The sequence below is a fragment of the Alexandromys fortis genome, unplaced genomic scaffold (genome assembly GCF_014885135.2).
Source record: "Alexandromys fortis isolate MF-2015 unplaced genomic scaffold, M_Fortis_MF-2015_v1.1 scaffold_0, whole genome shotgun sequence".
NCBI lineage: Eukaryota > Metazoa > Chordata > Mammalia > Rodentia > Cricetidae > Alexandromys > Alexandromys fortis.
In genome coordinates this window covers 39,880,211-39,906,391 of record NW_026067949.1, presented here as the reverse complement: position 1 = coordinate 39,906,391, position 26,181 = coordinate 39,880,211, and the positions used below count along the sequence as shown (strand labels likewise).

Below are 26,181 nucleotides of genomic sequence, written 5' to 3'. Positions count from 1 at the left end.
GCTGCATAGTATTAACACATATTAAGGGATTTTGAAATGTCTTGGGTTAATATCACAACTGAGATCATTTATGGTTGAATGAAGGAACAGAAAAGCCAATATGTACCTTATTATGAGGATGAATATGTATAGCAAAAAAACATTTTTTACAAATGCAAAACTATTAAAGGCCAACAGTAGCTGTCTTTAGGTAAACCAGGCTGTAAAGCTCCCATTGGCCACATGGTGGCAATAACATTTCACAAGTCAATCATCCATCTCCATTTACCAGATTAGTTTTTAATTACAAAACCAGGAGAATTCCAGGGAGAAATGGGGGACTCTATGTGCTCGTTTTTCACTGTTCTCTGACGACCTTGTGAAGAGCCCTTATCTTTTCCTTAGAAACAGGCCATTGAGATTTCCAGTCAGGGTCACTAGGTTTTTATATAATTTTTGACTCCTATGAAATACTCAGTAGTACTTATGTCCCCATATACTTGGGAATATAGGCCCCATAATCTCTTGCATCTGTTTTTTTAGTGTTTTTCATTTTTGACAACTCAAAATTTCATTAGAATTTCGATTGTGGAGAACGGGTATCATTAGATGTGGGAATATAGATCTCTGCATGAGTCTGTTGTAGAAAGTCTCTTTACCAAAATTAATCAGAATATGAATAATACGAGGCTGAAGGATTTCCATTATGTCTTGTAATTTTGTAACATTCTGTTTAATCTTTTAGAACTCATAGTTCCCAAACCTATTAGGGTTGAATTTATCCCCTGAAACAAGCCATCGAGGTGGCCATTATTCCATGGTTATAATAGAAACATCAGTCCCTTATAAATAATTAATACTGTATACATTTTTCCTTTTAATTTTAAGTCCAATAATGGTTTATCATTTTCCTTTAGTAAGGTGCTTAAATCTACATAGTCTTACTTGTACTGAGTCTTTGCTCACAAATCATGATTCTTTGTGAAGGTCTATATAGACATTAGTAATAACTGCAATTTTCTTCTGCCTTAATAGACCAATTAGTAGGCACTGTATTCATGACTGCAGTTTCCCTTGTTAAATCTTCATCAATGATTCCTGTATGAACTATGATTGCATTCATGGATAAACTATTGCAACCCAATAAAAGTCCAACTCTTTGAGGCAGTATAAGTCCCCAATATTCTGTGTGTAACCTTAAAGGACATTGAAGATGGGAAACGGCAATAATTAAGGTCAAGGACTACCAATAACAGCACTTCCTTGAATGACATCTTGAAATAAAAGACTGGTTTGATTATAATCTGAAGTCTGGTATCAATGTTGTTATTTTTGCCTTAAAAACCTTTAATTTTGTGGGGCCTTTAGGGGAATAAACATGTTTTCCTATTATTAGCTGGTATTTCTTTTGTTGCCAGGCAATGTATTCCCATCCTTACCAAAACTGGCTCAACATTTCTTAACCCAATGTTTTCCTTCCTTGCATATAGGGTAAAATCTGGAACTCATTGGTTCTGAACTTATTATTGTAGGGGCAATTTACTTTGCTTCTTCAATTGTCCACTTCCTAACATCTATTTTAGTACTACATAGAGTTTTATACCAGGTAATTTTACTTTGTTTGTAGATCCCTACATTATGAATTTAATTTACTTCGGAAAATACAGAACACTTTCTATTTCTCTTTGAGGCATTGTTAATCCTTGATAATCTTTATCAACATTATCAAAAGCTAAATGTCTTAATAATAACACTTAAGTTTGTTCCCCCTTTCCTTGATTTTCAATACCATCTTTGAGTTTCTCTATGAAATCAACCATAAGGCAGAGAGGGACTTTGTATATCTACTACATTCTTAGACCTGAAGTCAGATTCCATATCAGCTAAATCCAGGAAGCCATAACTACATCCCTAATGTGTGCGAGAGCTGTTGGAAGCATATTATGCAGCTGATAATCTGTTGATACAAATATACCACACCCCGTCAGCATTTCATATGTGACATTTAGGATTACCCCAATCCTAGTTCTAGAACTTTTTATGGGCTTTACCTGCAAACCACACTTGCCACTGAAGACGTCTGAAAGGGCTAAGAACCGTTTTAGCAATTATATAAAAATCATACAGCAACCATTGCGCATGCATTATTATCTATCTCATTTGTCTAAACATCTCTGCTTAGAAAACTGATGATGATGTTCAACCTGCCTGAATGTAAATATAAGCCCAGATTTTGCTGGCACAATCTTCTTCTCAGTCTCTCTATAGTTTGCAATATTTACTCTTTCTGATATCTTCATTCCTCCTCTGGGAGGTATTTACCTATGTTATAATTAAATATAAAAAATCTATTTTTATAATTTCTATTTTTGAAATTATAATACAAGTGCATTATACCTCCCTTTTCATTATTCCTCCAAATTTTCTCATATCCATTCTCCTTGCTCTCTTTCAAATTCATAGCATCATTTTTATTAATGCTATTCCATACATATATGCATATGTATATATTTATACTCCCAAATATAACTTATTCAATCTGTATATTGTATAATGCTAAATTTTGCTCTATAGATAAAGATTCTTTACGCTTTAACAGGTTATTTGGAGATTTGAGGGCAAAACACCAAACACCTTAGGATCCAATACCAGAGTTTACAAATGGCTCCCCCAGAATGACCTTCTAGGTAAGACTCTTGGAACAAACCTATCATAGTTGATTTCAAAATCCTTTATATCACACTTAATTAATGTATTATTTATTAAAATAACAAGTTCTGGTATGCAGTAGGACTTTTTTAATACTCATTTTTCCTTAGCTACTATGCACCCCATGTGTTCAACTGGGAACCAGAATTTCATAGTTCAACTCTCAAGTTAAAAGCAATTCTGCAAAATATCTCTCTGTAAATTTAGTTTCTTCTTGCTCTGAGACAAGAAAATCTTCACCGAGGTTATGAGTTTAAAAATCTTCACATAGGTATTGGGGGGGGGAATGCGGAGGGATGGGAAACAGCAGTTGTGATAAACTAAACTAATATATTTAATTAATTAAAAAGGAATCTTCATGTAGAAAGTCTCCTTTCAGTTCCTGATAGTGCACATTCCTCATTTCATGTCTAAGACTGCTACTTAATGTCAACCTGCATTCATGTTATTCTAGGTCATCCAAAAACCAAAGCCTTTGTAACTCATGGTGGAGCCAATGGAATCTATGAGGCGATCCATTTTGGAATCCCTATGATTGGCATTCCTTTGTTTGCAGAGCAGTATGATAACATTGCATACATGGTAGCCAAAGGAGCAGCTGTTTCGTTAGATTTCAGAACAATGACAAGGACGGATTTGCTCAATGCACTGGAGGCTGTGGTAGATAATCCTTTGTGAGTATAAACTATAAAAAATATATGTTTTATTTGTTTATCATTAATCATGATTCTTACTGAAGGACAAAGGTGCAGGAATTATGCTGAAGGCAAAAATATTGGAAAGAAGAGAGACAAATTAGGGAATAATTCAGTGTCATAGGTTTTTCCCTCTTTTGTTATTACTTTTTATTTCCATGTTGTGCCATAGATATCTTTCCTATGTGTAATCATACTTCTTTCCTATGTGTAATCATACTTCTCCTAAATGTGTAATTCTTCTACTTATTCCTCCAAGCAGCTTGTTCAGCAGGAATTTGGCACCAGCTCTGGACAAGTTTTATTTTTAATTCTTTTAGTAAAGTAATTGGTCAGAGTTTTAAGGATAGTATAAATCTTAAATAGCCAATAAGTGAAGTGAAATGAAATGTTGGAGGAGAGATCCAGTTGTTTGTTCCTTGCTGCCCAGACCCAAAATAATCACACAGAAACTATAGTAATCAAATCACTGTTTGGCCCATTAGGTCTTGCTTCTAATTGTCTAACTCTTAAATATTAATTTTACCCATTTCTATTAATCTGCATATCACCATATGGTAGTGGCTTACAGGCAAAGTTTCAGCAGCTCCATGGCACCTCTTTGGCTCCCACTTCCTCCTCCCATGCTATAGCCAAGCCAGTTCTTTATTCATTAACCAATAAAAGCAATACACAGACAGAAGGACCTCATACACCATTTCCCCTTTTCTGTTTAAACTTAAAGGAAGGCTTTAACATAGTAAATTACATTTAATAAAACAGTTATGAAGCAAAAATTACAGCTACAATATTTATTCCTTTTATCATAACTAAGTAAAACTATAAGTATACATTCTTCAATTCCATCAAAGACTCCAGAAAGATATGACATTACCTAAGTAAACAGGAGGTGCATTGTAAGCAACTTCTAAAACTGTAGACTTGAAAGACACATCTCACTGCTTGGACAGTCACCCAAAGTTCTTCTGTATTGTTGGGGCATTCATCTTCAGCCTACATTCCAATAGTATCCAGCAGACTTTTTGATGAAGCAGGAAATCTTAAAGACACTTCTGCCTATATTGGCTGTTTGCCAGTCACTTTCTTCTGTGTCCTACACAGTGTCTGGCAGACTCTTTCATGTAGCAGGAAACCAAAAAACCATCTCACCTTTAGAGAAGTCCAGCAGTCATTTCCCTGTGGGTCCTGCATGTCCAGTTTATGCAGCTATGCAAGAGCAGTTTCTTGCCCAAATGGCTAACAAACACCAAAAGGAGCCTCTTTGATGCCCATCTTCTTCATGAAGTAGCTTGTGCTGCCAGGTGCAGATGTGTCTCTTTGTCATGAAAAGTCCTAATTTCTTAAAACATTTAAATGCCATATTCTGCAGGTCTCTGAAAGATTTTAAGAATACCTAAATTAAATATCTCTCTCTATAGATATCTAAAAAACCTAACATGACTATAAACTTGACTATTATAGATGCCCATCTATTAACCTATATTTCTTAGTTATACATTACATTTTTAAATGAACTTCATAATCACAATACCTTAATCAAGAGCAGAAAAATACATATAATAAGACTGACCTTAGATTTGCATCAATAAACCTAGATCCATACAAATGCAAGTATCTATAACATATCCCCCCTTTAAATATAAAGAGATATTTATAATAATATTTAGAAATATTGGTGTAGTTTCTCTCCAAACTGCTTCTTGCTGTTTATTGGAAAATGTAATCTTTTGAGGAATGTTCAAGGCAAACATCAACCAGTCTGGAAGTAATCCACAGGTTGTCAATTTCTGTGGAAACAAGAGAAGAACCTCTTTTCCAAAGCAACATATTCTTAGACCCAAATTTTGAAGTCAAGATACCTTTATAATATACATGCTAGTTTAGCTTAGCAGTCCATGCAATAAAATGTCTCCTTGTACTTAACTCCTTCACAGTCAAAAAATTCAAAGAAATAAATAGTATACATAATCCAGACTCTGTGAATTTTCCATTGTCTTTATGTGGCTTATTTTTCTTTACTTTTTATATTCTATGACTGTCTCACTCTGTCTCTTTAAAGACTTTGTTTTTTGTATGATTTACTTATTTTACAACTCTCTATACTCTTTTCTTTCTCTCTCCCAAGGCTATGTACATTTATCCAACTCTGTGTCCTCACTTAGAGGTCTTTTATTTCTGAATCTGTCCTATTTTGTATCTATAATTCTTTACTGTCCAAGAATGCTTTTTAAAACGTAATCTGTGCCCACAAAGCCAGTACATGCAATAGGATCAAAAACCTATTGCCATTGTTCTTGAGTTCTCAGTAGTCCTCAATGTCCACTATGTTCAGCGAGTCCGGTTTTATCCCATGCTTTTTCAGACCCGGGCCAGCTGGCCTTGGTGAGTTCCCGATAGAACATCCCCATTGTCTCAGTGTGTGGGTGCACCCCTCGCGGTCCTGAGTTCCTTGCTCGTGCTCTCTCTCCTTCTGCTCCTGATTTGGACCTTGAGATTTCAGTCCGGTGCTCCAATGTGGGTCTCTGTCTCCTTTCATTGCCTGATGAAGGTTTATATTCAGGAGGATGCCTATATGTTTTTCTTTGGGTTCACCTTCTTATTTAGCTTCTCTAGGATGGCAAATTATAGGCTCAATGTCCTTTATTTATGGCTAGAAACCAAATATGAGTGAGTACATCCCATGTTCCTCTTTTTGGGTCTGGCTTACCACACTCTTTGTGGGAGCCTAGGCAGCTTGGATGCTCATCTTACCAGACCTGGATTGAGGTGGGTGGTCCTCGGACTTCCCACAGGTCAGGGAACCCTGATTGCTCTTTGGGCTGATGAGGAGGGGGACTTGATCGGGGGAGGGGGAGGGAAATGGGAGGCGGTGGAGGGGAAGAGACAGAAATCTTTAATAAATAAATAAATTAATTAAAAAAAACTTAATCTGTGCCATTACTATGGTATACATGGTACTATCTGCTTTCTTGGCACAGTCCAGCATGGCAGAGCTGTTTGCTGCCTCTGAGAGCCATGCCCAAAGCCCCATTCTCAGGCATACAGCTAGTCAATGCCACCACTAAGCAAACTGCAGCAGTCTGCTTACAGACCCCATCCAAATACTTCGTCTCCTGAAAGAGCCAGAGGTGACACTGGCAGCAAGGCCTGAAAGCTGGCATTTCAAAGTGGTCGCAACTGAATCAGAAAAACCTCTCTTAAGTGATTTGCAGCAAAATGCCAGAAAACAGCAAGAAGCTGTGTTAAACTCTGTATTTTTGAGTCTAGAATTCCTTTTCATGCTTTCTCAGCTTTTATGTGGATTTTAGTCTACAATATTGGCAACAGTTTGTTGGAAGGGAGAGCCACTTGTTGGTTCCTGGCTGTCCAGACCCAAAATAATCAAACTGAAACTGTATTAATTAAATCACTGCTTGGCCCATTAGCTCTAACTTCTTATTTGCTAATTCTTACATATTAATTAAACCCATTTCTATTATTCTCTATATCATCATATTGCAATGGATTACAAGCAAAGTTTCAGCACATCTGTCTTCAGTGGCAACTCCATGGCATCTCTCTGACTCCCCCTTCCTTCTCCCATCATACAACCTAGCTTTCCCCACCTAATTATGTTCTTCCCTGCCATAGGCTCAATAGATTTATTCATTAAACAATAAAAACAACACATAGACTGAAGGACTTCCCAAACCATTTCCACCTTTCCCTAGCTAGACATGATGGGAAATTTGCTGGTAAGCCACTGCCATGTGGTGATATACAGATTATTAGAAATGGGTTAAATTAATATGTAAATGTTTTCCAATAAGAAGCTAGAGATAAAGGGCCAAGCAGTGATTTAATTAATACAGTTTTTGTGTGATTATTTCAGGTCTAAGCTAGCTGGGTGGCCAGGAACCAACATGCGGCCCTCCTTGCAAGAATGAAATGTTAGATGTGGTACCAGATATCGTATATCTAGAAGAGATAGGAAAATATTACAACAGAGAAGTTGAATATTATAAAAGAGATAGGTATCATTTATGAAAGTTGTAACTTTCTACATCAAAATAGCATAGATATTAATATAAAAGTAAGGGAATGGTTAGATATTTAAATATGCAACCTGTCTTAGGATAAATTTAAATAATGAAAACCTATTACTGTAAAGCAAATTAACATGTTGATAATTATTTTTCTTTGATTGAAAAACTCCATTTGGAAGCTCTTTCCAAAAAGAGCTCTTTTGGAAAAAGAATATATCTTTCCCGTTTTCAGCATTACTTCAGTGCCTATAAAATTTTGTATGGAGGTAGGACCAGAGTCCTATCCCTTTTCATGTTAGCATGGCTTACTGGTATCATGCTTATTCAAAACTTTTGGAAGAAGCTGCTTGTTTGTTTCCAGTCACTCAGCCTCAAAATAACCAATCAGAAACTATATTAATTACAACACTGGTTGGACTATTTGCATATGCATATTTCTTGCTAGCTCTTATATCTTAAAATAACTCATTTGTATTAATCTATGTATCACCACATGGTTTTGGCCTACCAATAGGTGTCTGTAATCTGTCTCTTCAGGAGGATGCATGACTTCTCTTCTTTCTCTCAGAAGTCAGTTTAGTTTTCCCTGTTAAGCCCTGTCTTGGGCCCAAGTCACTTCTTCATATGCCAATCTTATTTACAGAATGCTGTGATAATACTGTTTAATTATTTTTAATATTTACACAAAAATATCCACAAGAAGATCTTGTTTAGGTACCTATGTTGTTGAGACTTCATGAGTGTAGTTTATCAAAGAAACAACTTTACAGCAGTTCCCTCTGGCTTTTAAAATCTTTTAGTCCTCTCTACTGTTTTATACCACAAAAGCTAGTTTTCAGGTAAAGGGATGGCAAGTCAGTTCTAGCTGAGGGATCTCTGAGCTCTGATTCTGAATTGAATGCTCATTGAGCAGTAGAAACTTACTTTCCACCTTTGGAGAATAAGCAACATCAAAGGCTCAATGTTTAGGGAGTTTCTTTGACAGACCTGGCCAACCTCTTAAAAAATTAGGCCTGAAAGATGGCTCTGTGGATAAGCAAAGGTCTACTCCAGCAGAAGATCAAAGTTTTGTTCCCAACATTTACATCAGTTGGTAACTCTAACTCCAGTAGATCTCATAACACACATACACACACACACACACAAACATAAACACACACAGTTTACATTACACACATACTCTCTCATGCACATATTTAAAAATAATATCAAAAATTTACTGTGATTATACTTTACAATAAGAATAATGAAAGTAATAATATATTCAGTGCAGTAAAAATAAGAAAATTATTCTTCCTATTAATTTTATCAAATATTTGATAACCTTAATTAGAAAAACATAAAACCAAGGAGAAAGCAGCTATTACAGCTAATTAATAAAAACCAAGACACATTTGCAATTAAAACCACTAATCATTGATAGCTGTACCATAAAAATGTCATTTCAATCTTTATCAACTTTACACAGATATGCACCACCATGAGGACTTGAGAGCGATTTACCTTCTAATCATAAATGCTGACACTATTACAAATTTTGCACACAAAATTTACTAATAATTGCTTATGGTAACTGAAGCTTTATATGCTCAAATAATATCTCATTCTGATTTATTTTGTATTTAAGACATAGCAGTCTTTAAACTCTACTTTAGTAATAACTTGTTCTTTATTATTATTGTGACATGCTTAATCTTGTATGCTCAAGGAACTCAGACATGCTCCTGAAGATCTTCCTAGTCATGAACATGAAACAAAATATATTTTCATTCTATAGTGTGATTATCTTTAATGTTTACACAAGAATTTACATATGTATATTTTTCATTTCTTATGTAAGTTGATGTCTATTTTCTTACTTTCAGCTATAAAAAGAATGCTATGTGGTTGTCAACCATTCACCATGACCAGCCCATGAAACCCCTGGACAGAGTCATCTTCTGGATTGAGTTTGTCATGCGCCACAAAGGGGCCAAGCACCTGAGGCCACTTGCACACAACCTCACCTGGTACCAGTACTACTCTCTGGATGTGATTGGATTCCTTCTGGCCTGTGTGGCAGCCATAGCTTTCCTTTCCATAAAATCCTTCTTATTCATTTATCGAAAGTTTATAAAGACAGGAAAGAAAATGAAGAGAGAGTAGAGTTCATTGAGAATGCACATGAACTACATTTCAGCATCGTTCTAGTTTATGAACGGCCTTCTGAACATTCATTGATTACTCTATCAAGGCATAACTTCATTAGACCGGAAGGGAGAAATAATGCAATTATATTATAATTTTACAAAATGAAAGACATAATTAAAAAGGCTGAGCAAATGATAAGGAATAACAAAGTAAGCAGAGTTCCTCCATGGTATCAGCTTCAGTTCTGCCTCCTGAGTCCTGCCTTGAATTTCTTGTCTACTTTTCTTCAGCAATGAAAAGGAAGCTATGAGATGAAATAAACCCTCTTCTGTATCAAACAAAAATGAAAATTTAAAAACTAAGGAGAGGCCTTGGCATGGTTCAGGGCATGCAGCGTTATGATGAGCAAATATTTGGTGGAGAGGTGAGACAGAAAGGGAAGTGGGAGCAGTTTGTTCTCTGTGAAGACAGATGGGACTGTAGATGTGAAGGCAGCAAGGAACGGCCTGATGTGAGAGGCCTGAACTGCTATTGGAGGCCATGGTGTTATCTGGACCTGTGCTGCTGCAGAGGGCCATGGCACTTCTGTAGCAAGGGTCTGTGACAACGTTCATGCAATGTGGACCTCCTTGGTCTGGGCTCCCATTTAAGGCATGATGTTGTCAGAGTATGGTGCTGAGCTGATCCAGCCATCACACAGTAGCACCAGCAGTGATACAAGTGCAAAAAAAGATGCCCCTGTCCCTTGCCTTGGCATTGTGGGGGAAAGTGATGGCCCCAATGCTGTGTGCATGGGAGAACTAAACCCACCAATTGCTGGCCACAGGACTAGGTTGAGCTAGCCCTGCAACTTACCTGAGCAGCTAGGAAGAGCTGACCATAAATGAAGGTATAGATGATGATGGCGTCATTAGTGTGAGAAAGCTGATCCTTACCCCTCATTGTGTATCTTGTCATTGTCAGATAGTTGGCCCTTGTGACATGGATGAGGAAGAGCTAGCCCTGATTGTGTGGATACAGAAAAGCCAGCCTCACCCCTCCCCTGGGAATCATGGGGGAGCTAGCATTGGTGACTTTCTCAGCTATCACTCAGCCTAGATCCCGGGTTTTGAGTTGGCCCACCCAACACCTACCCCATCTATGAGCTATTGGAGTTCATGGGGCAGGTCCTGCAGAACCAAAGTCGCAGGATCTCAATGACACAGAGCAGCAACAGGATAGCCCAGAGGAGTCTCAGAGAAGATCCAGCATTGGTAGTGTAGCAGAGCCCAGAGTCCTTGAACCAGTCCGATGACTCATTACAGCGAACATTCACAAGTACACCGTGTGACACCGTGAGACAGTGCACATTCTACCATGAGACTTTTTTGTAATTTTAATTTTCTATTGTCTTTTGGGGAGTGAAGATACAAGGTTGGAAGGAGATCTAAAAGACCTGAGAAATGTTTATGGCTGTGGTGTATGATATGAAATTTAAAGAATCAATAAAAAAATTGTGGGAAAAATTTAAACAAGGAAATAACTCTTATGCTGTTATGAAATAATAGTGTCAAAATTTTTTTAAAAAGTATGGATCTTATTTTCAAAGTCCTTTTTGTATTGATATGAGTTGTGAATACAGCTGGGTGTTGTGAAATTACATGTGTATGAGGGAGTTAGTTCAACAATTAACTTAGAAAACAATAACTGACAAAATTCATACATCTTATCATAATAGCCTACTGATGATTGCCTCAGAACAGGAAAAACAATGTTAAGAAAACTTGAAGAAAAAAATATTGTTTTGTAAATGATGGGAAAATATGTAAATGTAGTCTTTTTGTCTTATTTGTTAATTTTACCTTAATATTTTGTTTGCTTTTATTATTGTTTTTCATTTATTTTGCATACACACCACAGTTTCCTCCACTCCATTTACCTCCATACTATTTTCTATCTGTGCCTCCTCCATTTTGAAAGGGGGAGGTCCCCCATGGGAGTCAGCATAGCATGGCCTATCAAGTTGAGACAGAATCAGGATCCTTCCCTCCATCAAAGCTGGGCAACAAAGGAACAGGTTCCAAGGAGCTAGGTCATGCGGCAATGATAGGTCCTGGTCCCACTACTAGGAACCCCACAAACAGACCAAGCTTTACAACTGTCACCCACATGCAGAGGGCCTAGGTTTGTCCCATGCAGGCTCCGTACCTGTTGGTCCAGAGTCATGAGCTCCCACTAGCTCAGGTCTGTCGTTATGTGGGTTCCCCATAACGATCTTGATCCTGCTGTTTCCTATGAAAATGTTGAATGAGACAAAGAAAGTTCTATATTTTATTAATTTGGAAATACATTCTTTGGCAAAAAAAGAAAATGCTTCTCCTGTTAGCATTTTTTCAAAGATTAAAGTTTAGTGTTAAGTTTGAATGTTGTTCTCTAAATTGTGCTTTGCTCTATTGTGGTTTCTGTCCTCCCACCAGGTCCCCTGTAACATGGAGGGGCCAGGCCTGGTTGTAGTAGGGGTTTTTGTCCCGCCCAGTACCCCACAACTGTTTAGCCCCAAAGAAAAATCACACATAGGTCTCCATAAATTATAGGCTGATTGGCCCATTAGCTCTAGCCTCTCACTGGCTAACTTTCACATCTTGATTAACCCACTTTTCTGATCTGTTAGCCATGTGGCTCAGTACCTTTGTTGCGGGAGCTCCTTCCACTCCTTCAGCCAGTAGCCACTGAGATACCAGCCCACTGCACTGAGATACCAGCCCACTGGGGTGTGGTCTCTCTCCCTTTAAAAAAGCAGCCACTTCCCACTCCTCTCTCTCTGGCTTCTGGCTCCACTTCCGGTGACTAGGCGCCTTTCTTGACTGTGCAAGGTGCTGTTGTCTGGGACGGTGATCTGTAAATTTTCCCCTTTAAATAAATAACCATTCTATTAATCATAATTCCAAACTGGTGTGAGATTGTTTGTGACTTACGCCTTCATACCTTTTTTCAGTGGGGCAGATCACATCCTGCTGCTTTGGTGGTTTGGGCAGGGTTGGGAAGAATCAACTTCCTCCTACCCAGAATTCTCCTGTTCTCATTACATCATTTCTACTTCCTGTCTGGTTTCCCACCTATATTTCCTGCCTGGCCAATCAGCATTTATTTAAAACATGATTGACAGAATACAGACAATTCCCCTACACCACTTCTCCCTTACAAAATATGTATGGCAGGAGTGTCTCTGTTCCTTGGAACTACCACATTCTTTGTGTTCACTGACATTGTGTACCATTCAAACAAATAAGATTTCAAAGTGAGATATCATATTTGCCTTTAAAAGTAGGTCAGATGTGAAACATTCTCTAAATTTCTTGTACAAAACAACATATTTCATTTCTTTTTAATTTAGTATTACTCAAGTTCTCAGAACACAATCAGATTCTTCACAAGAATAGAACATAAAGGCCACTAACACAGACCCTGATAAAATCATTATCATCTACCAAAATTCCATGAACCTAGCCTTGACTCTTCACACTTTGTTTTTTCAATTTCTGGTCTTTTGGACTCCAATCTAAATGTCCCACAGAATTTGCTAACAGAATTCTAGATTCTTCCATTTTCATATGTCCAGATTTTCCATATTTCTTAAAAAAAATCATTAGACAAAGACCTATGTACCTTAAAGCAAAGCTTTTAAGGTAATGAGCTCATTTATTATCATTAATTTCCTGTATTGGCTACTATTCTCATTATCATAACCAAATAGCCTACAAAAAGTCAACTTAGAAGAGGAAGTGTTTACTTGCACAGGCATTTCCAAAGAATATTCACCTTTTAATTTCACAATATAAAAGGAATAGCTGTTAAGGCTCTTATCACCATTAACATTTTTATGGATTTAATGACATGCTGGGCACCAAAAGCTCAAAATATGCTCCAACAAAAACCATTCCTCCTATAACTTCCTTTTTTGTCAGATTAACCTAATGATGACACAAGTAAGTAATGAGTGGATCTTATTTTTAAATAATAGAGACTTCTCAATATTGTCTCGTACTGTGTTTAGGTACCTGTATGACCATCATTCTATGGTAGTGTTTTAGAAGTATCTGTATATCATATTCAGCTGCAATAAGTATTGACATTGGTAAATGTTTCTCTTTCTCTGTCCTACGATGAATGGGTTGTGCACTTCTATTGTAAGCTACTATTCAGCTTTCTAACACTACTAGTCTTCTCAAGGCATAACCAGTTCTGGATATGTGAGAATTGTCATTTTCTACAGGTTATATAGCATGGGGTCACCATTTTGAGTCCAGGAAGTTTTATTCATGAAAGCAATATAATAGATAGGATGCCAAGCTGAAAGCTTATGGGATTGCTGGACCACATCAAGAGTCTGAGGTAGAATATGTGTCAGTATCCAAGGGCTGCATGGATACATTCGTAGGAGTTGACACTCTCGGGAATGGCAGATATACTGCTTCCAGGAGTGAATGTTTTATACACACACACACACACAATCATTTAAAACTTCTCCATGTCTTTGTGAGACTCTGAGATTCTGATAACAAGCTAATCAAGTATCAAAACATGTTAGATGTATAGAAGAATACACAAGTCAGCTAATTGCCTTTTGAGAGACTTGGTAGAGAATGACCCAAACACAAGAAAACAAATATTTGATGTGGTCAAGTAGGCTACACTTCTTAAAGTTTCCAAAAGGTGCCATGACCAGCCGTCAAAGAATTTACCAGTGAGCCTGCAGGGGGACATTTGCATTCTAAGTATAATGATTTACTGAAACTAGTAATTATCTTATAGTTGAAGAAATTGCAAATTCCTCTAGCTCAATGATAATGAGAATTTTAACACATCCTGAGGAGACATATACCATACATAGTATGAAAGTAAATGTACACATTTTGGAAACAGGATGAAGATAATGTAAACCTAACATGTATTATGTAAATATTTTTCAACAATATTCTAACTTAAGCAGAGAACCATTCCTCAGTATTGTGAAGGTTTGGCTTCCATGACATTTACAGAAAAACTCAACATTGCCCTGCTTTCCGTCTATGAGTTAATTTGCTCCTCACTTGGTATCTCAGAGTTTTGTAGCTTAGACTATAAAAGAGGTAGTTTACTCTATTGGCACGAAGGTCTTTCTTCAATTGCTGTCATCACACATATGTATACTGAAAAATAAATAATACAATGTTCAAGTCTATTGAGTGTGGCTCACATACAAACATTTGTGGGGTAGATCTCTTGGAAATGGATAAGAAGTTTGGGACTCATCCTTTGAGAAGTCAGATCATGTTTTTTCTGTCTTATGCCAGACTACAGGAGACCACTAATGTTTCATTGGGGAACAGGGGTCAGGGTATCATAGTCGCTTGCCAGAATAACTATAACTATACGTATATACTATTATATATTATATATAATATATGCACATGAAAAACTAACTTTAACTTGATAATTAAAACAAACATATGATATTTTAAACATTCAGTTTCTTCCATCCACAATGTACTCTATGTGTTCAATTGAAAACCCCTTCTCATTGTTCCAGTGTCATGACAGGCCATATCTGTCATTCATCCACCACTCAAATAATTCTCCTGTAAATCCTAGAATCACCTTTAAATGAAAAAAAAAAGGTGCAGCTCTCTCAGTTACACTACTTTGGTCTTGGATGATTCTTGCTGGGAGGCTTTAAATCAATTTAAATAATTCAATTTAATATTTAAAATACCCTGATGCTTTCATCGCTTGATTACAGATTTATACCTATATTTAAGATCTCTAATTAGTATATTTTCTGTTGTTCTTCTGATCCTAGGTCATCCAAAAACTATAGTCACATGTCAGTTTCCAGAATCTGCATGTGCAATCTTACAGATATGGATGACCTCAGGAATGGTGGTCATAGTGCTTTCTTGAGAGCAGGGAATATAGATGCATGTACTCATCTACTTTTTAGAGCCTTTGTGGACTAGATTCTGATAACAAGCTATTCAACTACTTCCTGAGCTTATGAAAAGTCTGTGGACAATTAAGATGAACCAACAGGGTGCCTTAGCAAATAATATCACTCAGCTTACTCAGTCAACTATGAGTCTTAACAACTCAATTGCTAGTCTTCCATTTTCCTAGGGACATGTGTAGGAGGAGGCTCTTGTCTATCTGCTTCCCAGGGCTTCTGTCAGTAGACTTTGTTAGGTGCACTACTAAGCTATTTAAAAAATTAAATGCATGTGAATATGTTTATCAACATTCTTTAGAAATTTTCCTTAAATGATATTAAAAAATATTTATAAGCTATGCAAGTACTTATATTGGCTTCTTTGTTGCAAAGAAAATTCTGACTAACCTCTTGCTAACCAATGTTCTTGCTACTATTCAAATATCTTAGAAATAGAACAGTTGTGCAAACAGGTCATGGACTCTTGAATTTGCTTTATTACAAAACGTTTGTCATTAAACATTGACATGCAAATATGAATATTTAATATTTGTTTTTACTATCTCCATTAGATCAGAAGTTCAGGGTGGTCATTTAGTGCATCTGCCTTGATCAACTCCAGTTATATTTTAACTTAAGGCTTTTTCTTGTTAGATATAAGGATAAGCGATGACACGGGACACACTGTGAACAGAAGACTTGATGACCCAAGATGACTGTGAAGTGGATGTCTGTTCTGCTGCTCCTGCAGATGAGTTGCTACTTCAGATCTGGGAGCTGTGGAAAGGTGTTGGTATGGCCAATGGAATACAGTCACTGGATGAATCTAAAGACAATACTGGATGAACTTGTACAGAGGGGTCATGAAGTAACAGTTCTGAGACCTTCAGCTTCTATTTTTCTTGATCCCCAAAAATCACCTGCTCTGAAGTTTGAGAGTTATTCTACGTCTATCAGTAAAGATGATCTGGACAAGGTTTTCACAATGCTTGTGGATGTGTGGACTTATGAGATACCAAGAGAATTGTGTTTATCCTTCTCTCCTCTGCTACAAAACGTGCTTAATGAATACTCTGATAGCTATCTGAGGCTTTGCAGAGACACAGTTTCAAACAAACAACTCATGACAAAACTACAGAGATCCAAGTTTGATGTCCTTTTCTCAGATGCCATTGCTCCCTGTGGGGAGTTGATAGCTGAACTTCTCCAGATCCCTTTTCTGTACAGTCTTCGCTTCTCTCCTGGATATACAATGGAAAAGTACAGTGGGAAATTTTCAGTCCCTCCCTCTTATGTACCTATGATTTTGTCAGGACTAGGTGGTCAAATGACATTCATGGAGAGGGTAAAAAATATGATGTGTATGCTATATTTTGACTTTTGGTTCGAGACATTTAACGAGAAGAAATGGAGTCAGTTTTACAGTGAAACTTTGGGTAAGTTGTTGCTTCTCAGTATCTCAATGACCTAAAGTTCACAAGTATTTAAATCTATAGTCATGTACAAGAACTGCAAAATGCAGCTGCCTTTTATAGGTGATCAAATGTAATATGATATTAGCTAACAAACTCACTGTAAAGGCTCATATTATTTATAAAAGAGAAGCAGATACCAGACCTGATACAGGAATTCTGCTGAGATACAGAGCCACAAAGAGAAGCAAGTAGACTTTTTAAAGTGGTTCTTTACTCATTTTGCTGTAATTTTTAATCTATTCTAATAAGTCACTAGCTAGTTAACCAAATCATAATTAATGTATATTAAGAAATGAAATGTTTTACAGTTTCAATATGTATAGAACATTGAAGAAATTATTTTCTCTTGCATAGGCAACTATCTTTATTTAAAACTAAACTTTGGGGTCTGAAAATAAAACCAAAAGGTTAAGGGATTTTTTCTGTTCATTTTGAGTATCTGAGTTCTGCTCCTAGCACCCAACCAGGTCCAGTGTTTCAAAATTGCCTGTATGTTCCACTTCAGAGGAACTGCTGCCCTTTTATGGTATCTGCTGATTACTGAATAAACTTAGTATATATTCATGCAGACATACATATACACAAATAAAAAATATAAATTATAAAATATTTTCCTGTATTTCTTAAAGAATTTCTTTACTCTTGAAAGATACTATGTTAGTTCACATGCTTAAAAGTGGACCTGGGTTTTCTACCAACACCATAAGTTTTTATAGTGTACTTTCCTAACATCCATGTTTAAACACTATGGAAGCATGAATACTCACAGATAAGGTCTGTATTTTTTGAAGTCCTATTTTTTTCCTCTTAAAAATATTTCATAGGTAAGACTGGCCAAAATTTCTATTCTCATAATTTCTGAAAATATTGTGATAGTTTTTGTAAGATAAGTATTATTAAATGTATTAATATGAAACAAAGGTAGAAGCACTAACCAGAAATTCAATTATTCATAAACTTACAGCCTCTTTAGCAAAACAAGGAAGAAGGACTAGCTGCAAACTACAAGGTCCCAGGGGATGCCTGGCCATGGTACATGGTGTCATGTGACTTTTAGACCTGGAATGTGTGTTTATATTTGCACTGTTCTTTTTAAAGATGTAGAGAGGAGTAAAATGTGTGCTCTTTAAATTTGGCCAAGTGGGTATTACAATAACTATTTCAAGTTAATGTAGAAACATTAGTTAATTTTTATAGTTTGTTGTTAAAAAAACAAACAAACTGGCATTTATGCGTATTATATGAGCAACAAATCATTACACTGAAAATTATTTTACATATCAATAAACACTGGTTTTTAATTGCACATGTTCCATATCAAGCATAAATTCTTCCATCATTTAAGGAAATATATTTTATATTCAAATGACAATCATTCAACTATTCTCCTTCTCACTTGCTCATTTCTCCTTCTAGGAAGGCCCACTACCCTAACTGAGACAATAGGCAAAGCAGAAATGTGGCTCATTAGATCCTACTGGGATTTGGAGTTTCCTCGCCCAACCTTACCAAATGTTGACTATGTAGGAGGTCTCCACTGCAAACCTGCTAAACCCTTGCCGAAGGTAAATACATTCTTTAGATATTTTTTTTAATTTCTTTTCTGGTGAGCATGATTCTACAGCCTTCATTAGATTTTTCTCCCAGGAATAGAGACATATAGGAAGTTGACTTTAAGCATCCTGCTAAGTAGGAGGTCAATAAACTCAGGAAAGACTGTGATAGACCTGGGAAATATTCTTATCAGTGAATTAAATTATGTCAGTTAATGTACTTAGGTGGTTATCAATGGGGTAAAGTCCTTTCCAAGCAATTATGAGGATATATGTTTGAGTCACAACACCCAGGTAAAAAGCTGGGTGTCCCAGCACCGTGCAATAGCATTAGCACTGAGGTTGTAGAAACAGGTTGATACTGGGAGCTTGCTGGCCACTAGTCTGTTAAAAACAATGGTAGGATTTGTGTTCCATGTGAGGCAGTCTCAAAACCTATATTGAAGACTGGTGGAAGAAGACATCAAATTTTAACTTTTGGCATCTATGTGCTAAACAAAGGCCAGGAATCTCCCCAGAAACCTGACACACACACACACACACACACACACACACACACACACACACACACACCTATCCACACATATAAACACACACACGGGCAGAGATACATAAGTACACATACATATATGCACAAACACACACACACATACACACGCACACATACATGTATAAAGAAGTATGTACAATCAAACATGTGCAAACAAGTACACACACATATAAACAAATGACAAAAGACAGAGAAATTAAGTTATTTAAACTCATCAATCATAAACTGCTCATGACCAAAAGTTATGATTAACATATCCTAAGGAATTGTTTGATATCCGAACAAACAGAACAGACATAGTTTCTCTCCAACCAGTAAATTTTGGATGTTAACTTTGAAAATACCCTATTCATACACAATATCAGAAAATTATTATATACTATGTGTTTATCATGATGGAGGAGGGTCATTTGTCTATGTGTTACTTTCATTGGTTAATAAAGAAACTGCCTTGGCTTTTGATAGGACAGCAGCTTAGATAGGCAGAGTAGACAGAACACAATGCTGTGAGAAAGAAGTCAGTGATGCAGCCACCATGGAGCCAGCTGTCAGGTCACACATGCTGAATCTTTCCCGTTAAGCCACCACCTTGTTGTGTTACACAGATTATTAGAAATGGGTTAATCAAGATGTGAGAATTAGCCAATAAGAGGCTGAAACTAACGGGCCATGCAGTGTTTAAAAGAATAAAGTCTCCATGTAATTATTCTGGGGCTATACTAGCCGTGCGGGAGTCGGGCGAGACAAAAAGCAGGCCTGCCCGCAAGACCGTCTACATTATCATGCAGTTATGATTGTTTCACAAAGAATCAAAATATTTTATTGATCATAGTAAGAAGTTTGTGAAAAATACCACAATGTATGTACTATTACGTAAATATTATTTCATCAAACACTAGATAATAATATTAAATCAGCCATTATAGGAGAAAAAAATAGCAAGGAAAAAATAACAACCATTTCTGTAAGCAGAAACTGTGTAAATGAAGCAACAATTTTTAAATGCTTATAGAATATGCTTGCACTCCTGAGTCTTAATTTTACCATAGGAAATATTTAGATTATCTAATATCTTTTGGACAATGTGTGAATATAGTTTGTGTGGATGACTGCGAAGTGCAATATCTTTGATATTATCATGTTGGTCTTCTGTATGTTTTAATACCACTATACTAAATATTCCTATAAACACTTTAATTTTTATTCTCTTAGTTCTTTCATAAATGTTTCATAAGTGATTATTCTACAACTGTATTTTGTGATGAAGCAAATTCTCTTCACAGGAAATGGAAGACTTTGTCCAGTCCTCTGGAGAGCATGGTGTTGTGGTGTTTTCTCTGGGGTCAATGGTCAGCAACATGTCAGAAGATAAAGCCAATGCAATCGCATGGGCCCTTGCCCAGATTCCACAAAAGGTGAGGAAAAGCAGTTCATGTGAGGTGACTATATACTAACTCTGTGAACGTCCCTGAAAGGTCTGATTGTAAAAATGATGGCGTGAAAGGTAAAGTTTTAAGAAAGCTTTAATTTCCCTTAGCCAAACAAATATTAGAAACAGATATCCACAACAGACGTATCAATACTGCAGAAGGTGTTCTTGACTGAGGGTGACTTGGATATAAACACAGTGATCACCATGGGCACATTCTGAAATGCTGGCATGATGACGACATTGCTATCAAGTCTATGTAGACATGGCCAAACTCTTCAGAGTCACTTGTTCTATTTGTTCATTACTTAAAGTCACTGCATACATTAGATTTTCGGGGTGAGTTATTCTGTATTTAGTATTTCTATCAGAATAATAGTAAGCAAATGTTGAAAAAGCTTGAAATGCAGCATGACTCTGCATCCTAATTTTTTTTTTTTTTTTTAATTTTCGAGACAAGGTTTCTCGGTAGCTTTTTGGTTCCTGTCCTGGAACTAGCTTTTGTAGTCCAGGCTGCCCTCGAACTCACAGAGATCTTCCTGCCTCCGCCTTCTGAGTGCTGGGATTAAAGGCGTGCGCCACCACCCACCGCCCAGCTTCTGCATCCTAATTTTGAAGTAGGCCTCTTCAGTGCTCAGCTGAAAGGGCCATTTAAAGGAGGGGACCTAGGATCACCACCTATCAATCAAAGTACATGTTTGGCTAATTGAAAGAAAATGCAATAAAAGAAAAAAATCTATTTTTTGGTTGGCCTACCAGTATTTGTAGGAGAAATCTCTAAGGAAAACATAGAGACGGGTGCTTCCCTCACAGTGATGTCTGCATCATAAAAGATGCTCTCCACTCTGCTCTTAATCAGTCAGAATGAAAGTCCTAACACACAAGGAAGAAGTAGGGAGCTTGTGTCTATGACACTACACAATATACCAATGCCTCTTTTAATTTAAAATCAAATATTATAATTCTTCCGTTACCACTCAGGGCATGTTAACCAGGAGGGTCCCACAGGTACGGACTGAAAAATGAAGGGAAAACCAGGAAGCCAGGTCAACTTTGCCATATTAAATAAGCACCTTAGCAATTTGTCCAAAGTTTGAACCTAATAAATCTAAACCCATCCAAGTGAAGGCCTTCCTCACAGGGTCTAAATCATTTGCTGCATAGTACTAACACATAATAGGGGATTTTGTCATGTCTTGGGTTAATACAATCCATTAATATCAAAACTGAGATCCTTTATGGTTGAATGAAGAAACAGAAAAGCCAAAATGTACCGTATTATGGGGATGAATAAGTATAGTAACTATTTTTTTACAAATGCAAAACAAGTGAAGGCCACCAATAGCTGTCTTTAGTTAAACCAGGCTGTAAAGCTCCCATTGGCCACATGGTGGTATTAACATTTCACAAGTCAATCAACCATCTTCATTTAGCAGATTATTTTTAAATACAAAATCAGGAGAATTCCAGGGAGAAATGGGGGACTCTATGTGCCCGTTTTTCACTGCTCTCTTACGATCTTGTGAAGATCCTATATCTTTTCCTTAGAAACAGGCCATCAAAATGTTCAGACAGGGTCACTAGGTTTTTATATAATTTTGACTCCTATGAAATACTAAGTCATACTTATGACACATTATACTTAAGAATATGGGCCCATTAATCTCAGGCATCTGTTTTCCTATTCTTTTTCATTTTTGACAACCCAAACTTTCATTAGAATTTTGATTGTGGAGAATGGGTATCATTAGATGTGGGAATAGAGATCTCTGCATGAGTCTCTTGTAGAAAGCCTCTTTACCAAAATTAATCAGAATACGAGTAACACAGTGCTGGAGTATTTCCATTATGTCTTGTCATTTTGTAGCATTCTGTTTAGTCTTTTAGAACTCATAGTTCCCAACCCTATTAGGGTTGAATTTACTCCCCATAACAAGCCATCCAGGTTCCCATTATTCCATGGTTATAATAAAAACATCATTCTCATCATAACTAAATAGTACTGTAAACATTTTTCCCTTTAATTTTAAGTCTAATGATGGCTTATCATTTTCCTTTAGTAAGGTTCTTAAATCTACATAGTCTTACTTGTCCTGAGTCCTTGCTCACAAATCATGTTTCTTTGTGAAAGACTATATAGAAAATAGTAATAACTGCAATTTTCCTTCTGCTTAAACGACCAATTAGTAGGTACTGTATTCGTGACTGCAGTTTCCCCTGTTAAATCTTCATCAGTGATTTCTGTGTAAACTATGATTGCATTCATGTATAAACTACTGTAACCCAATAAAAGTCTAACTCTTTGAGGCGGTATAAGTCCCCAATATTCTGTGTGTTACCTTAAAGGACAATGAAGAAAGGAAATGGCAGTACTTACTGGCAAGTACTACCAATAGCAGCAATTTCTTGAATGACATCTTGAAATGAAAGACTAGTTTGATTATATTCTGAAGTCTGGCATCAATGTTGTCATTTTTTTCCTTAAAAGCCTCTAATTTTGTGGGTCCCATAGGGGACCCCTAAACATATTTTCCTACTGTTAGCTGATATTGGTTTTGTTTCCAGGCAATGTATTTCCATCATTATCCAATTTGGTTCAACATTTCTTAACCCGATGTTTTCCTTCCTTGCATATAGGGTAAAACCTGGAACACATTGAATCTGAACATACAATTGTAGGGGAAATTTACATTGCTTCTTCAAGTGGCCACTTTGCTAACATCTATTTTTATAACACATATTTTTTATACCAGCTAAATTTGCTCTTTGTTTGTAGATCCCTACATTCTGAAGTTAATTAACTTCGGAAAATCCAGGACATTTTCTATTTCTCTTTGAGGCATGATTAATCCTTGGCAATCTTTATCAACATTTTCAAAACCTAAGTGTTTTAATAATAATATCTTTTACTTGATTTTCAATAGCATCTTTAAGTTTCTCTATGAAATCAGCCATAAGCACAGAGGGACTTTGTATTTTTACTACTTTCCTAGACCTGAAGTCAGATTCCATATCAGCTAAATCCAGGAAGCCATGGCTACATCCCTTATGTGGGAGAGTGCCGATATCTCGGTGGGGACCTCGAATTCTGCCCGCCAAGCCCCTGTGTCTGCGCTCCGTGAGCTATTACCCAGTTTGCAAACTTCGGGCAAGGAAGCTGGAGGTTAAAATACACAAACCCACACAGACAGAGAAACAGAGACATGGGTCATCTTTGAATTCCCCAAGAATGCCCTTTTTATTGTGTACAGGGCTGATTATATAGAGATAGCCACGCCCCAGCCAAATCCACCAGAAACCACTCTCCTGCCATCAGGAACTCCTGAAGGTCTCCTGCTCAGAGCAGCTGCAGGCACTCAGATCGGGGGATTACAAGAAATTCAGGATCTGGGGTCTCACTGCTCCCAACAGGAGAGAGCTGTCAGAATCATATTAAGCAGTTGATAATCTATTGATACCAATCTACCACTCTCTGACACCATTTCATATGTGATATTTAGGATTACACCAGTCTTAGCGCTATAACAATTTAGGGGCTTTCTCTGCAAACCACACTTGCCACTGAAGAAGTTTGAAAGGGCTAAGAACCGTTTTAGCAAATATATAAAAATCATACAGCAGTCATTGTGCATTATTGGTCCAACCAAAAGGATTCATAACTACATGGAGCAGTAGATCCACAGAAAGCACAAGCCTTCTTAAAATCTTTCATTTTATCCATGTCTAACCCATGCTAAACACTTCTATTTTGTTGAAATTTCAGTGAAACACAAAGCTGAGCTCATGAGGCCAGGGAGGAATTGGTAAATTAATACCTTTTTCTTCCATGTTAAGTTTGTCTTAGGTTGTAAACTTAACTGTTTTTTTTATAAGCTCTCTGAAATCCTCCTCAAAAAGTAGAAAGAATGCAAGATTAGGTTGATTATCAGATCCCTTACCCCGTGCTTCAGGAGTGCCTTTAGGCAATACAGTGATCCTACTGCACGGATTGGCTTTGTGGGAGCCTAGGCAGTTTGGATTCTCACCTTACTAGACCTGGATGGAGGTGGGTGGTCCTTGGACTTCCCACAGGGCAGGGAACCCTGATGNATGGGAGGCGGCAGTGGGGAAGAGACAGAAATCTTAAATAAATAAATAAATAAATAAATAAATAAATAAATAAATAAAAAGAGACTCCAAAAATTGAGCTGAGGGAGCCATCAACTGCACAGTTAACAGTGGTGCTGTATTTCCTTTGATTTTACCTACACTGGGAAATTTTCCTAGATTTTTTTTTCTTTCCTAATATTAAGTTGTTATCATCCAGTTTATATTCTTACAAGGAATTAGTCATTTCTTCCTCATGATTAATAACCTCCTTATCTTCATTTAGTATTTTATAATAGTTTAAATCAATTCCTAGGTGACCCAAATTGAATGGGGAGCTCTTCCCCTTATTTATAGCCTTTTCAATATTCATTCAGACTCTGCTAGATACCTCATCATCTAAAGCACTTTCTCCTGGAATCTTGGGGTTATAATCATAAGCAACAGTTAACTCTAATCAGAGAATCAGACAATGTACAGTCTGAGGGTTTAGAAGGGTCATATGAGCAAAATCACGTGAGTTGGAGTTAAATACGGTCAGTACTACAAGCCATGTGTGACAAAAAATATTTTTCCATAGAGTCTTACGTGGGTTTTTATTGCTCTAGAGAGACATCATGACCATGACATCTATAATAAAAAAAATACACTTAAATATTGTAGGTCATTTTAACCATTATCATCATGAAAGGAATTATGGTACCATGCAGGCAAATACGATGCTGGAGCTAAACATGCTACATCTTGCAGAAAAAAGGAAGTCCAAGGTTTGAATTTAACAAACAGAAGCCTGAGGAAAGCCTCCCTCACAGGCTCTAAAACCTTTTCTCAATAGAATAAACTCATAATAGGGAATTATGTCATGCCTTGACATGAATAAATTACAGATATCAGAGTTAAGCTTCTTATGATTGAATGAAGGCAGAGGAAAACCACAATGTACCTTGTTATCAGAATGTATATGTATAGTATAAAAGCAATCCTTTAAATGCAAAACTATTAAAGGGCAATCTTTAACAATAACTGTCTCTAGATAAATCAGACTGTAAAGCTCCCATTGGCCACATGGTGGCAATTACATTTCACAACTCATTCAATCATATCTATTTGCCTGATTATTTTTTAATTATAAAACCAGCAGAATTTCAGGGAGAAAACGAGGTCTCTATGTGCCTATTCTCCACTGTTCTCTGTCGACCTTGTGAAGAGCCCATATCTTTTCTTCAGAAACAGACCAGACAGGGTGACTAGATTTTATATAATTTTGACTCTTATGAAAAACCCAACTCATGTTTACATTCTTGTCCACATGGGAATATAGGTTCCATAATGCCTTGTAACTCTTCCTAGTCCTTTCATTTCCAATTACTCAAAATTTTTCATTAGCAATTCTGATTGTAAATTTGACTGAAAGTTACACTGAGTTAAGCTTGGGGCAAAGAAACCTCAACGCCCACCCCATAGTGACATACTTTCTCCAGCAAGGCCACACCTCCTGATATTGCAACTCTCTTAGGGGGCTGTTTTCTATCAAAAAAAAAAAAAAAAAAAAACCAGAAACGCACAAAGAGCAGTTTAAACTTTATTTGGATGACAACAGCCAGCGTTA

The 26,181-nt window shown here is 36.8% G+C and overlaps 1 protein-coding gene across 17 annotated transcripts in view; it reads left to right on the top strand.

Moving 5' to 3' along the window:
- LOC126506295 (UDP-glucuronosyltransferase 2B17-like) overlaps window positions 1–26,181 on the top strand; it is a 252,277-nt gene that overhangs the window by 93,271 nt on the left and 132,825 nt on the right. For 3 of the 17 annotated variants that reach the window (XM_050149731.1, XM_050149730.1, XM_050149728.1), the window contains exons 1-3: window positions 16,149–16,915; window positions 18,371–18,519; window positions 20,341–20,472. The exons of 6 other annotated variants lie outside the window; for them this stretch is intronic. In XM_050149731.1, coding sequence (XP_050005688.1) covers window positions 16,192–16,915; window positions 18,371–18,519; window positions 20,341–20,472 — 1,005 coding nt within the window. In that variant the 5' untranslated portion in view covers window positions 16,149–16,191. Of the gene's footprint in view, window positions 1–2,578; window positions 2,667–3,142; window positions 3,363–9,273; window positions 12,298–16,146; window positions 16,916–18,370; window positions 18,520–20,340; window positions 20,473–26,181 lie in introns of those variants that run through there. 8 more of the 17 variants (XR_007593161.1, XR_007593162.1, XM_050149742.1 and 5 more) reach the window with 6 other exon arrangements.